The following is a 15,389-nucleotide window of genomic DNA, read 5'->3' as shown; positions in this document are numbered from 1 at the left end:
TCCGGATCCATGCAGGCGCTAATAACAATCCATAATATTGATAACATTGTGCCCATTAATGCCCATTTAAGCGGACAGCATGACTATTCTGCACCAAAAAACAACCTGTATCTTTCCTCTATCTGGTGACCCAAACAGTTACTTCCTCAATACTAGAACTAAGGAGTTGTGTTCAAATTCAATCCTTTTCCTAACCTCCAGTGCCAAATTAGCATTCATTGGGCAAAAATGTAATCATCCTAATAGCCGGCATGCTGGAAATAAATTCCATGGAGGGAACCTGGCCAGGCCGTTTGGGCTACACTGTTTCTATTCCACAAGGAACAATGTCGATTTGCACAGGGTTGATCACTATCTTAAGTGGCACATTGGGAGAAAAAGAATGGACGGGCATGCACCCAGAGACCTCACCAGTAACTACATTTCATTTAAGAATGGTTTACATCATTTAGTTGCTTGTTGGAGTAGATACCCTAAGTGTGACTGATCATGTTCTTATTGGTGGTCTTCGACTTTTAGCATAAGATGCAAACCGGGCTGAATATAGCATATGAAGATCCCCCACCCAGCTCACCCTTTCCATATTTGTATGTTTGTCTGTATATGCATATAATCACATGAATGTTAAATGCTAGCTATGTTTTAATGGTGGAAATTCCTGACAGATTGTGGGACTCCATGCTATGATAATGCACACTACCAACCCTTGAAATAATGATAGCCCCGGCATGATAGTAGTAACTCCTGCCATACTGGGGGCATCAATGACGTGATGGCGCCCAGCCCCAGAATAATGCTGGCCCTTGTATAATGGTGGACATTTCGAGTATAAATGTGATCCTAGCATAACAGTTTTAATCCATTGCATGAGACAATAAAAGAGGGGCATAGGAGCCAGGATCTAACAATGTTTTATACTAGTTATTGATAAAAATGACTAAATGATCTTTGGGCACCGAACATTTATTTGCTAAAATGCAAAACTGTTTAGGCAGCTGGAAATTGGTCAATCTGTAACAGGATCATGGTTTACCGAGTTTCGTACCCAAACTGACCACCACAGCATTCATTATTGTGCATAATGTGAAAATTCAAACATCATTTATTTGTGAAGAGGCAATATGTACACAAGTGAGATGTCAAAAAGATATAAAATGTATCCTTTTGTACACACAAAGGCAAAAGAAATACTCTGCCTGAAGGTGGCATACATGCCTCTGTATCATCATCCACTCCACGAAAATGTAAATCCCTTTAAATGCTGTATTTTAGATACAACCATAATCTGCTTTGAAAATCGCACACAGAACCCTGAATCTAATGTTCAGAATTATTGCCAGCCAATGAAATCTCTTCGAGAGCTGGGGATATGTGGTAAGACCACTTCAAGCTAAGACAGAGTCTGGCTACTTGGGTTTTCATCCACTATTCTATGAGAATGTCTTTTGTGTGTGCTACTGAATAAACTGCCTTCCAATAGCCGAGCTATTAGAGGATCACATCAAGTCAAAGTGGAGTCTTACATAAGAATGGGATGATCATTAAAAGGATCATGAGTTGGAAATTGATATTTTTTACAGTTGCGGCCGCTGCAGGTAAGAGCGGTAGGGCCAGGTGGGGGGGATTTCGACGGATGAGGACGAGGGAAAATTAATTATTTATTTAATTTTCCCTTGTCATCGTCCGTCGAAATCCCACCGCACCTGGCCCCACTGCCCCATCACTCTTACCTGCACCGGCTGATTTTTGATGACTATTGCAACCTGCTGTGCAAAAAAGAGGCCTTGGCCACACCACACACAATTTGTTTACTGTTAGAGCTGGGATGCTTCAAACTCCATCAGCTAGTGGAACGGAAGATTACTTGGAACAATATCACAGGTTCTCAGGATTTTACCTTTTATTCCATTCAAATGAAGACAGCTCAACTTCAACCAAGGGTGGATGAGTTTTGGGGACATTGTTTTACTGACATCCTCATCTGATTGATTTGCCCAGGTGGAGTAAATTTGAATGTCATCAATGTACATTTGGAATTGTCAGTAATAGGTCATGATTTGAGCTAGAAGTCTTGTGTAAAAGTTAATAAATATTGGAGAAACTGGAGACCCTTGCCTACATTGGCTTTCCAAGTGGAGGAAGATGATCCCATTTTAATGTGGTACTGTGCTGGATTCTTGATAGCAGTTAACAGGCAAGTAGCAGTAGTTTTGCAAATATATTCTTTATTACTTCATGTTTCTTGGTACTTTTGCCTTATCAGCAATGAAGCCTCTGCCCTTCTATTTCTTAATAACCCTTTGATTGGGATTTCAAGTCTTTTTACTGAGGGGGGGGGAGGGGTTAGATTATTATTCCTCCTGTGAGCCTCACGGGCTGCAGCCTCCTAATCCTTTGCTGTAAAACAGCACCTGCACCTGATGTGTGGTGAACACACCAACATCCACGTTTTAGAGCAGACAGGCATCTCCAGTGTACTTTTGCACATTTATTTATTTATATTTATTTTGGTGTTTTATAGAGCGCGAACTTGACCCGTTAGGGTATCAGAGCGCTTTACAGAATCATAGAGTTGAACAAAAGGCATGGAATCATAAGAGTATACAATCGATTGGGAGGGTGCTGGATATATAAGGGATAGAAGGATACATATGTACAGTTTACATTACAGTTACTCAAGCAAGGCCCCAGGTTTCTTGGTGGGGTGACTAGGTCATCAGAGGGAGGCAATTGCCGGAAATTGATCAGGGTCTCTGTGGTGGTTGAAGGTAAAAGTTTAAACGAGGAATTTACCCATAATGAAGGTTTTGGCCTCCTTTTTGAAGCATGTCAGAGAGGGGATTCTTCTGATGGCGGGTGGGAGAGAGTTCCATATTCTTGGCGCGGCCCCAGCGAAAGCTTGATTGTAAGTTTTTTCCCCTGACAACGTGCAAGCTGGAGCAAGAGGTCTCTGGCGGACCGGGAGTTTCCGATTCCTCCGGATACCACAACTTTCTGTGCAAGATATGCAGGGGACTTTGAGTATAAAGCCTTGTGTGTGAGGCATACCAGCTTAAGCTGTATTCTGGCCTCGAGAGGAAGCCAGTTCAGCGCTTTCAGGTGTGGAGAAATGTGATTGAATTTCCTTGTGCCGGTAAGTAGTCTAGCCGCCGCTTTAAGGCAGGCTTTTAAAGGTGCCAGGGAGATCTTGGGTAAACCCGAGAGGGTAGAACAGCCATATTCAAGTCTAGAGATGACTAGTGCTTGGACTGCTATTTTTAGGTCGGGAGCATCAAGGAAGGGTTTCAGTTTCCATAGGTAGCTCAGGTGGAATCTGGCTGATTTGGCCATGGAGTTGATGTGGTCCCACATGTTCAAGTTGCAGTCAAGGGTTATTCGCAGTGATTTGGCAGAGTTCACAATGGTTGGTGGCCAATTTAAGGCTGTGATGGCCTTAATCCATATCTGAATCTTAGGGTTGGTTTTAGGAGGGGAAATTAGGAGAAATTCTGTTTTCTTTGCGTTGAGTTTGAGTCGATTGGAGGGGAGCCATTGGACGGTCAGCTTCAGGGCCTCATTCAGGGAGAGAATCTCCTCGAGGGATGAGATTTTGATGTAGATCTGAGTGTCGTCAGCGTACATATGGTAGGAGATAGTTGCAGTACGTAGGACTTTGGCAAGCGGTTCTAGGTAAAGGTTGAAGAGGGTGGGGGACAGCGTTGATCCTTGAGGGACTCCAATCGTGACCGGAGAGGGAGCAGACAGGTTGCCGTTAATAGGAATTTCTGTGTTCGGTTTTGGAGGAAGGATCTAAACCATTCTAGGACAGAGCCACCCAATCCCATCCTGAGTTTGAGGCGTTCGAGTAGCTTTCCATGGTTGACCGTGTCAAAGGCCAAGGATAGATCTAGGAGGATTAGGAGAAATGTTTTGCCTTGGTCAAGGGCTTGGAGGGCATCATCAATGATGTGGAGCATGGTGGTTTCAGTGCTGTGTCCAGGTCTGAATCGGATTGGAAGTCATCGAGTTGGTGGAAGTTGTTGATGTGTTGACTTAGCTGCAGTTGCACACACTTCTCCAACACTTTAGCTAAGAGAGGGATGTTGGAAATAGGTCTGAAGTTGTCAGGGGAGGCTGGCACATGATTTCTACCACAAAATAAAATAAATATTAAAACTACATAACTGTAGTCCTATATGTCTAATTTCAACTCTTGCTACCAATATACTTAATTTAAATTCCACCAGTACCAACATTGGAAATTGTACCTCTGGTATCAGCCTCTTGATTTAAATAGTTTTAAATTATATATCAATATCTTTCCAGGTGTCTGAAAAAGCTGGAAAACATGTTTTTGCGTTTGGCCTTTCGTAATCTTATGAGAAAAGCATAGTTTCTACCACCTCCTGCAACATCTATACCATCTTCAGAGAAGTCTCCTACCATACAATTTCTTCCAGTGGTTCCCTTTTCGCAGCACATCCATCTGATGGTGTCTTCTTTAAGCAGTTAATCTTTCCTTTTTCAACCTCGATATGCAGCTTATCTCCCAAAATTATTCCCAGACTTTCTCCTGCAGAAGTTCTCTTGGGTGCTCAGGCATAAATTCTGGTTTCTCATAAAAAAAGAACTTGCCCCTTCTTCACACTAGGGTTCCCTTTCCTTCCTTTCTCCTTTTGGTTTCCATTAAAAGCAGTTCTCCATCGTCACACCAGTTTCTTGCACTCTTTCTAGTTTCAGGAACAGGAATCACAACAATATTCTAATACGGTATTGGAAGTTTCCACCACTCTCTGGCATCCTTTCTAGCAAATCAATCTTTTAGGGAGATCCTTCTTTTCTTTTATACACCACCATCCAATAAAAATGTAGCTTGTCTCCTTTTATGACCCTGACTCTGTAGGTCTGTGCTGGACCTTTCAATGGTTAGCAAGACCATGGACATTTGGAATGACCGTGCATTCCATTCTGGCAGACCCCCATATTTTCCTTAAATACCTGTTTTCCTCAAGGCTTCCATAGTATGCTCCTTCCTTCATTCTTAGGCACTGTAGAGGTTACAGCTGGAAACGCACCATCTATATCAAACCAAAAAAATCGAATTTCACTTTGCAAAGTGCTCTCTCTTTTATCTGGGCTGCTACGGATCCACAAAGAGCCATTCTTGAAGGTATGACTTCCCCAAGAGGCATGCACAATAACCTCCTCTAATACATCTATCAATAGACTTTCCATTGTTACTCTAAATAAATCTTAAAAGGGTGATAAAATGAAGGTATACAGGATTAGGATTATCAAAGAAGTTGAAGGGAGCCATTTTATTTCCAATTTAGACTGCAGAACAAATCACATTGTAGCGAATACAAGATTGCCCCAGAAAAATTCACCACTGGGCATCACGACCCTATGTAATGCTTTAGTGCAATTATTTTACACTTTAACAACATCAAAACATGAACTGCCACTAAGTTTTTTAAATGACTTTTCGATACTGTACATTTCGCAAGACATGCTCCTATGTTGGTGGTTCCGAAATTAAATTGTTTACCCATGTAGATTCACCAATAAAAGCAGCAAATATTTCAGAGTATACATTGTTATCACGACCGTAGACAAATAAAAAGTCACAAGCAAAATTAAAGGCGCCCCTTCCTTGCTTGTATCATAGGTGATTGAAGTTACTATGATTCAGCAAATAATTGGCTAAAATAGCTATACCAAAATGTCTCATGAAAATAGTAAAAGCTTATTAATGAAGGCGCAAACATTGAAGTTTTTTAGGTGCGAAAGGCCATCTCCTATAAAGCGGACATTAAGTTCAGCAGGGGAAAATAAACCCTTCATATTCTTATAGCGAGAAAGTTGCTTATGATACTTCCAACATGCACACACAAGCTTAACTGGTCTACACATGCTTACTTGGCTTACTAACTCACTCTGGAGGAATGCGCTTTGAGGACCAGTGTGACCTGCGGTAGGTGAAATGGAAACACCCCCCCATTATAGGGTTCACTTGACCAAGTGAATGCTAGAATTATGGAATAGCCACCACACTTGGCACTGTCCAAATACTCAAACTAGTGCCCCATAAGCTAAGCGCGATAGGGATCGTCAAAAAGCAAACACAATTTATTTTAATTCTGCTTGACAATAGAGCCATGCAATAGACAAACTCGAAATGAGTGCTTATTTATCCCATCAAAGAAGATTTGCCAAGTCAAAGGGATGACAATGGTGCTTTAAAGGTTCAAGCAAGGTAAGACGCAGTAATTCTGACACAAACATTACACACAGCACATGATCTTGAGACACTCCAGGAGAATGCATAGTGTTTTATCCAGGGCAACGCAGAAGGTAAGCTGGACTCGATCATTTAATATACAAAAATGCTTTGAAACCAACAGTTAAGGATACACATTGACAATTTTCTCATTAGAGTCCTAATGTGGGAAGCAACATAGACAATCCAATTGTAAGTGGTGCCCAGAGAGACTAGGGAAAGAGCACCAATCTTCCTCAACGGTAAATAACACTAAACACAGACTGTTGAGTCTATCAGCCAGTGCACAAACAATGTTACAGGCAGCATCATAACCTCAGGCAAGACACCTGAAGCATTGAGGGACCAATTCTTCAGTATCGTTTTGGGTTTAGTGTAATTATTGGCGGAAGTTGTTCATGTGTGCTTTAATGGTCAAAAGGCTGTGGAGTATTTGAATCAGTCATCTTTACAGGTGGTAATGCTGAGTAGAGTAGGTATGCGAAAATACCTGGAGGGCAGTCCCAAAGACAAATGCCGCCTCTGCATTTCCTTAGAGTGGGACCTTCTAGTATCTGGTTATAATTATCTTGCCTGCAAAAAGCTGAGTCCTCTTAGCTTGGATTGAAAAACACACATCTGGAAAACCACTGTGGTTAAAATGAACATTTTTAAAGTGCTATGCAAAAAAAATAGAATGCCCCCCCCCTGAACAAAATGCATAGTTCCCGATTCTAGTGGATGACCAACAAAGACAACAGAGATGGGAGAATATATGTGAGAGGGGCAGGGGGATGATTACATATTCTACTCCAGCAAACATAAAATGTTTAAGCATTCAGAGTAAGTGCAGAATCTAACACAATGAGCTATACATCCTCAGCAAGTTGGATAAGTTAGAATACATGTGGAAATAAGAGAACGGAGATAAAACTACTGCAGACCAAAAGAAGGTGGTTTTGATAAGCAAGTAGAAAGTCACCACGCCAGGACCCATATAGCTACGGTTCACACTGCAATCCCTACATATATACATTTTAGTCTGCTGATTGTCTAGGATGATCATTTGCTACCATGGCTTATCAAACTACTTAGGTGTGATGAACAGCAGCCAGCTCCCTTCCTTTAATTAATAAAGCATACATATTTCATTGAGTGCACTTAAAAGTTGTGGCCTTAATGCACTGGAAATGCACGTCCTTCATTTACCCGCAGTACAGGCACAACACATTCAGGCACAAAACCGTCTTTCCTCCTCCCAACGTTTTTTTATTCTTCTCTGGAGGGCTCAACACTACCGATAATAAAGGCACTTATGGTCCCTTTTAAGAGGCAACATTTCAGCACGATAGGGAAGGTTAGGGATATGTCTAAATCGTGGCCTTCAGAAGAGAACAGTTTCATCTCCATTTTCTTCTTCCTAAGTTTTCAAATCTGTGTGTGCCTATAAATACGTTACTGGAAATTATTAAATTATTTTAATTTAAAACTGTGATCGAAGACATAAGGAAACAGATCTTAAGATCACAAGATGATTAATAGCATATACATATAGTGAACACACAGAAAGGAAACAGCAAATTTACACAGCCTAGTAGCTTGCAGTGATCCTAAACAAAGATCTGAATAGGCCACTGAATGAAACACAATCCAGTAACCAATTTCCATACCATGTACTGCCCAGCAAAGTAAAACCTCCCATCACCTTGGCCAAAGGGGCTTATGTTCCCAGGTACTTTGTACTAATTGTACTGAAGGGAAAGCTTCTGTCTCGGGTTAGCGTTTTGGTAGTAGCCATAGCGGCAGTGAGGTCATAGGTGAGCAGCTTTGGAGCCACAGTTTCACATGCAGAGTTGCTATTGCTACGTTAGTTCCTTCTGTTCTTGGTGCTCCAGGCATGGCTGGAACTCACAGTCCTCCATCTTGTACTGACTTAGAAACATGCTGTTGGCTATGAGGCTTCCAGTCTGGAGATGATCTGCATCACTGTTTAATGCAGTGTTCTGGGAGGATGATTCCATCCCAGGAAGAAGACACTGGGATGGCTCAAAGTCCAGAATGAAGTTTTGAAAGGATCCAGGGAAGTTCCTCATTGACAAATCCAGGTCAGAGCTCAGTCCGTTGTCTTCAGAGTGATAAAGGTTCATGTGATCCGAACCGGAGAAATCGAGGAAATCCACTGGCCCTTGGTTCATAATGTCCTCAACATGGCAGAAGGCGTCTTCATACCCTCCGGAATTAACTGGAAGTCCAATAGATGGCAAACACACTGAATACAAGAAAGGAAAGAGAAGAAAATATGAGAGAGTGGACAGACAGTAGTCATATATTATTAAATCGTGCCTGGAGTAATTGCAATGTGCAAAGGACCTTGAATAATAAGACCTGTATCTGCAGCCTTCACAGAAACATTGACATGAATTACTAATGACCTGATCATGAGTGGGCTTATATTACCGCTCGTATTAGAATTCAGAGCACCGGTGGCTGTCACTACTGTACCCCATCTGCAAGTTTTCCCTGTCAACTTTTGAAAGGTCAGTCTGCAGACATTTACCAGAGGAAAATACCAGGTGCATGCCGATACATGTGAAATTCAATAGGGTAAGCACTAAACTACATGTAATGCCCCATTTTGCAAGTGAAAACTCAGAATACAAGGCATTCCCTCGAGGTGTCTGTATTTACGAAGTGCACTAAATACCCTATTCACCTCATTCGTGATCATGGTCGAAAACGTGAAAACTACTCAAGCAAAGAGAAGGGACGAAAAGGACGCCCGTTTAAAAACATACATGGCGAATGAACAATGAGCCACCTGCACTTGCGTCCAATGGAACATTCTGCCTACATTCTGAAATCTTTAAACCTAGGGAATGAAAATGTTACTTACTTTGTGAGCATCTGTTTGTAACACATGCTCTGCAAAATCATGCCATCTAGTGTTGGGCTCAAATGTTTACAAGTTGTTTTTCTTCTAAGACGTTTTTAGGTCTCGCCTAAGCCAGCACATGCGCTGTGAGATATTTAGTAGGTGGGTTTTCAAAGTGCTACCCCACGCTTTGGCTGGCCTAGCGCTTGCGTTCACGCGAGCATGCACGTGCGCAGCCGCCATGTGGCTTTCATGGCTCATTAAGCCTTGCTCTCCCAAGCGCCTCGCTCTGCCCCTCCCCACCACAGAGCGCGTCCTGCCATCACTTTCGCTTTCTCTGTGTGAAAGTTCTTAAAGATAAGCAATGAAGAGAATTGTTGCTGATTTTAAAAAGGGGCTCCTATTACCAGATAAAGTTTCACATTTTGATTAACGCGAACACACCCGGGTGGCCTCAAGATCTGGGAGGTAAACAATGCTAAATCCACAAAACAAGGAGGCATTTTTACAGTAAGCAAACTAAGGATGGGGCCTGTGTAAACAGGCATTGTTTAGGGGGATAGATTAACATTTTGCATACAGTGTTAACTCCAGGAAAACACATTAAGGGATTAACACCTCTGATTTATGAAACTGAAGGGTGATAGGAGGAACAATAGACTGACAGCTTTGTATAAACGGCAGAGATTCACCAAGGAAAGGGCCTGTTAAACTGCTCGAAATGAAGAATTACACGGAAGAATGGACTCTCAGACACTCTCTCACAGACACTCGCAGACACTCTCTCACAGACTCTCAGACACTCTCTCACATATTCTCTCAAAGACACTCTCTCACAGACACTCTCAGACTCTCACACTCTCTCAGACTCACAGACACTCACTCACAGACACTCTCTCACAGACTCTCACAGACACTCTGTCACAGACTTTCACAGACACTCTCACAGACACTATCACAGACACTCTCTCACAGACTCTCTCACAGACTTTCACAGACACTCTCACAGACACTCTCACAGACTCTCACAGACACTCTGACTCTCACAGATACTCTCACAGATACTCTCACACACACTCACTCTCTCACATACACTCTCTCTCAGACACTCTCACAGACACACACTCACAGACACTCTCTCACTCTCACAAACACTCTCACAGACACTCTCTCACAGACTCTCAGACACTCTCTCACAGACACTCTCACACAGACTCTCACAGACACTCACAGACACACTCTCTCAGACACTCTCACAGACACTCTCACATACACTCAGACAGACTCTCTCTCAGACTCTCAAAGACACTCTCTCACAGACTCTCATAAACACTCTCACAGACTCTCATAAACACTCTCACAGACTCACAGACACTCTCACAGACTCTCTCTCAGACTCTCTCTCACAGACACTCTCTCACAGACTCTCTCACAGACTCTCTCACAGACTCTCAGACACTCTCTCAGACACTCACTCACAGACTCTCTCTCACAGACACTCTCTCTCAGACACTCTCTCACAGACACTCTCTCTCAGACACTCTCAGACTCTCTCACACACTCTCTCACAGACTCTCACAGACACTCTCTCAGACTCACAGACACTCTCTCACAGACTCTTACAGACACTCTCTCACAGACTCTCACTCTCACAGGCTCTCAGACACTCTCTCACAGATTCTCACAGACACTCTCTTACAGACTCACAGACACTCTCACAGACTCTCAGAGACACTTTCTCACAGACTCTCTCAGACACTCACTCTCACAGACACTCTCTCAGACTCTCACACACACACTCTCATAGATTCTCACATGCACTCTCACAGACACTCTCTCACAGACTCACTCTCAGACTCTCACAGACACTCTCACAGACTCTCACAGACACTCTCTCACAGACACTTTCTCACAGACTCTCTCTCACAGACACTCTCTCACAGACACTCTCTCACAGACTCTCACAGACACTCTCTCACACTCTCACAGACACTCTCTCACAGACACTCAAACACTCTCACAGACTCTCACACACACACACTCTCACACTGTCACAGACTCTCAGACTCTCACAGATACTCTCTCACAGACTCTTACAGACACTCTCTCACAGACACCCTCTCACAGACTTCCTCTCCCGCTCACTCACTGACTGACTCACTCTCACTGACTGACTCACTCTCACTGACTGACTCTCTCTCACTGACTGGCTCACTCTCTATCACTGACTGGCTCACTCTCTATCACTGACTGCTCACTCTCTATCACTGACTGCTCACTCTCTATCACTGACTGGCTCGGTCTCTCTCACTGACTCTCTCACACTGACTCAGCGCCACCACAGCATCACTCAGCAACATCACAGCATCACTCAGCAACATCACAGCATCACTCAGCAACACCACAGCATCACTCATGGCCAACACAGCATCACTCACGGCCAACACAGCATCACTCAACACCAACACAGCATCACTCAGCACCAACACAGCATCACTCAGCACCAACACAGCATCACTCAGCACCACCACAGCATCACTCAGGGCCACAACAATATCACTCAGCGCCCCCACAGCATCACTCAGCACCACCACAGCATCACTCAGCACCACATCAGTATCACTCAGCATTGCCTTTGCAATAGTACACCACCACATCATCACTCAGCAAGACCTAAGTATCATTCAGCATCGTCTCAGCACCAGTCACCACCACCACTACCACCTCAACATCACTCAACACCAACTCAGTCTGCTTTTGGAATCTGCCATCTGTTGATTCTCCCCTAGCGTCTGGCCGCAGCTAGTGTTATAATACAGGTACTAGTTCACAACCTTCAACCTCCAATTGTTTATGCCCCCTCAAAAAAAAAGAGGAATTTTTTTATTGTACATACATTTTTTAATATGGTTGTTCTGTTGAACATAATGCCTTCTTGGTCATATATAAGGTAACAAAAATGCTTCTGGCACTTTTTTATTACAACTTTTCAGCATGCTGCAAAGCAGCCACACTTTTCTACAGCACAGCTTAAACACATTGGCAAAGTCCATCGCTCTGCCTAAACACTTATAAGGCCCCAAAGGCGAGACCTATTGGCTATGCCAATGCTTGTTTGTCATGAAATGTGCTATCACTCCACCCTTGGTTCTCTTGGTTCACAATGCACATGAGCACCAACTCAATCATGGATTGTTTTTCCACAGAGGGTGAGTGTGTGTATGGAGTGTGAAATGGAGCATAGCTTGGTGCACCACACATATTGTTCAGTGAGAACTGGGTAATAAATTAAGAGAAATGCAATCATCACTAGTTTCTGGGGAAAGGTGTGACAGAATGTGAATGTACAGCACTACGAACACATGCTTAGAGGGTAAGTACCATATTCCATTCGTAGCACGTGTGGCTGTGGATACACATGCTCTGCACTGACGGTAAATCTGTGCCATTCGTAAGGGGTGATTTGCAAATAAATAATGCACGTCTGGAGGAAAGTCATTAAAACTGTCTAACCAGCCGTAGCCTACAGTCAGACTATGATGCCCATGCAATAGTGTTTGGTAAAAGTGTGTGGTGTTGCCCAGGTGGCCACTTGGCAGATGTTAGCTACCAGGATGTTCCCTGCTATCCGGACCTTACCTGAGAGAAAGGCCCCGGGTCCAGATGGCATTCCGAGGGACCTGTTCAAATATGAGGCGGACTTATGGGCACACTTGCTTATGCAGCACTTTAACGCGGCCGCTAGAGGGAAGTTGCTCACTAGCTGATAAAGTTCCATTATAGTACCGGTTTTCATGAATGGGTGCAGGACTGATCCTGCCTGTTATCGTCCTTTATCTTTGGTGGCCAGTGAGGTCAAGGTCCAGGTAAAGGTTTTGTTGGACCGCTTGGCATCGTGGACTAATCGGAATATTCTCACAGAGATTCAGTATGGGTTTAGACATGACCGGGGGACAGTAGATCAAACCCTTGACCTCATGTTGTTACAACTAAGTATACTAGAGCAAGAGGTGGGTCAATTCACCTGGCCTTCATGGACCTTAGTTCAGCCTTCGATAGTATTAACAGATCTAACCTGTGGGCTGTACTTGGGTCCATGGGGGTCGAGCTGGCTGTGCTCTCTTTCTTGAATGCCCTTCATGAGGGCCTGTCCGTCACGGTTAGATTTGGACCGGAGGGGGAGTGCACTTCGCCCCTGGAATTGAATAGAGGGGAGCGCCATGGGGTGTATTTTGGCCCCCTTTCTCTTCACTCGTTACTTTAATGGTTTGAAGGCGGCTTTGTTGGATCAAGAAATAGATGTTCCATTAATAGGTGCTCACTGTTTACCAGTTCTTTCATATATTGGATGATGCTGTCCTCATATCTAGGACTGCTAACGCATTGCAACGATCGATAGAGCTGTATGTAGAGTATATGGAAGGTCTGGACCTCACCACAAATCAGTTTAGATCCCATGTGATGGTGGTGCGTCCTAGGAACATCAGGTCTAAAAGCTTTGCATCAAACGGTCATCCTATTTCTAGGGTGGAGCACTTTTCTTATTTGGGAATTCTGCTAGACTCCAGGCATTCATGGCAACCACTGATGAAGATAAACTCGCTTAAATTCAAATCGGCTACTGGGGGTGTTGCCCTTTTAGCTAGACGCTTGGGCCAAACTAACGTAGTAACAATGTTAAAGGTCTATAAGCTCAAATGTGTGACACTGGCCAGCTATGGTTGAGATTTGGGGTTCTGTATCGTGCCCTCAGCTTCAGGTGGTTAAAAAAACTCTTTTCTTAGGGGCCTTCTCAATGTTCCTCTAAGCACTCCTTCAGAAATGTTGCATGAGGAAGTGGGTGTTGGTTTGGATTGCCCTTAGTCCCCTAATTTTTTGGCTATCAGTCTGGTTGAAAGAAGAGCTCTCGCTTAACCCCTTCAACACGCATGACGGAGCGGTTCCGTCATGCATGTCGGTTGCGCTGTGCGCATGACGGAACCGCTCCGTCATGGCCCCGCCCGCGCACAGAACCTTCAGCGTGGCGCGGAAATCCGCGCCGCGCTGAAGGGGTTAATAGGCTCATAATACAAGACCATATGGTGTTGGTTGGAGCAATGAGTATTACTTTGTTAGCCTATATCAAGCATGCTTTTAAGTCTTTGAGTCGACCTGAGCTGTTCTCCAACCCTGAAGGGATAGTCAGGAGGGATATTCCCTGGGTAAAACAGTATTTTTTCGAAAATTGCAGCTTCAGAGTGGGAGATCCTAGCCCTACATAAGCGCTTCATGCATACATTTATTATAATTAAGACAGTGCAGGGCATGGAACCCTATTTATCTCGGGAAATGTCTAATTATCATAGGAGGCTCCTGACTTACTCCAGGTTTAACATGTTTTATCAACTATTGTTTTCTAGAGGGGCTTGATGTACCGCCTCGGATCTTCCTCCTTGCTCCTGCGATACTGTGTCCCTCCCTGATACTTTCCATATTGCTATGCTATGCCCCAGATTCAACCAGTTGCACCATAATCTAGTCCAGCCTCTTCTGTTGAACCAGAATTTTCATCAAGTTCAGCCAGTCTTAGGATGCTTGTTTCCGGTTCTGGGAGGACCTGGCTTGGCAGTTCGGGCTGAACTGTTCCCATGAGGCACTTGGTCAAGACTGATTTGCATATGGCCAGGTCTAAACTGGGGTGGCATGCTGAGCAAATAAATGGTGGATTTAACCCAGATCTCTTGACTGGGGATGAATGTTTTGATATGTTCTGCATTCCGTCCATCAATTGTGTGTCTTTTGCTTTCTTGCCCTAAGTGCGCCAGGTATGCCCAGACGTGGTTCCTGGGCTCACTGTGCCACTGGAATCAAGCTATCCTGGCTGAAGAGGGGTGAAACCCCGAAACAGGCTTGTTTCCAGTCCAGGGAGGACCTGGCTTGGCAGTTCGGTCTGGACTGTTCCCATGAGGCACAGGGTCAAGACTGATTTGCATATGGCCAGGTCTAAACTGGGATGGCATGGTGATCAAAAGAATGATGGATTTAACCCAGGTCTCTTGACTGGGGGTGAATGTTTTGATTTGTTCTGCATTCTGTCCATCAATTGTGTGTCTTTTGCTTTCTCGCCCTAAGTGTGCCAGGTATGCCCAGACGTGGGTCCTGGGCTCACTGTGCCATTGGAATCAAGCTATCCTGGCTGAAGAGGGGTGAAACCCCGAAACCGGTCCTAGGATGCTTGTTTTCAGTCCAGGGAGGACCTGGCTTGGCAGTTCGGGCTGGACTGTTCCCATGAGGCTAAGG

General features: G+C 44.0%; 1 protein-coding gene across 14 annotated transcripts in view; it reads right to left on the bottom strand.

The window, feature by feature from the left end:
- Window positions 1-5,267: 5,267 nt before the first annotated feature.
- The window catches only part of RELB (RELB proto-oncogene, NF-kB subunit), a 621,320-nt gene continuing 611,198 nt past the window's right edge, over window positions 5,268-15,389 (bottom strand). For all 14 annotated transcript variants that reach the window (XM_085625727.1, XM_085625725.1, XM_085625732.1 and 11 more), the window contains one exon: window positions 5,268-8,507. In XM_085625727.1, coding sequence (XP_085481853.1) covers window positions 8,101-8,507 — 407 coding nt within the window. In that variant the 3' untranslated portion in view covers window positions 5,268-8,100. The remainder of the gene's footprint in view (window positions 8,508-15,389) is intronic.

The sequence above is a fragment of the Triturus cristatus genome, chromosome 9, assembly GCF_964204655.1.
Source record: "Triturus cristatus chromosome 9, aTriCri1.1, whole genome shotgun sequence".
Classification (NCBI taxonomy): domain Eukaryota; kingdom Metazoa; phylum Chordata; class Amphibia; order Caudata; family Salamandridae; genus Triturus; species Triturus cristatus.
The sequence above is the reverse complement of the archived record's forward strand: the minus strand, read 5'-3'. Positions and strand labels throughout refer to the sequence as shown.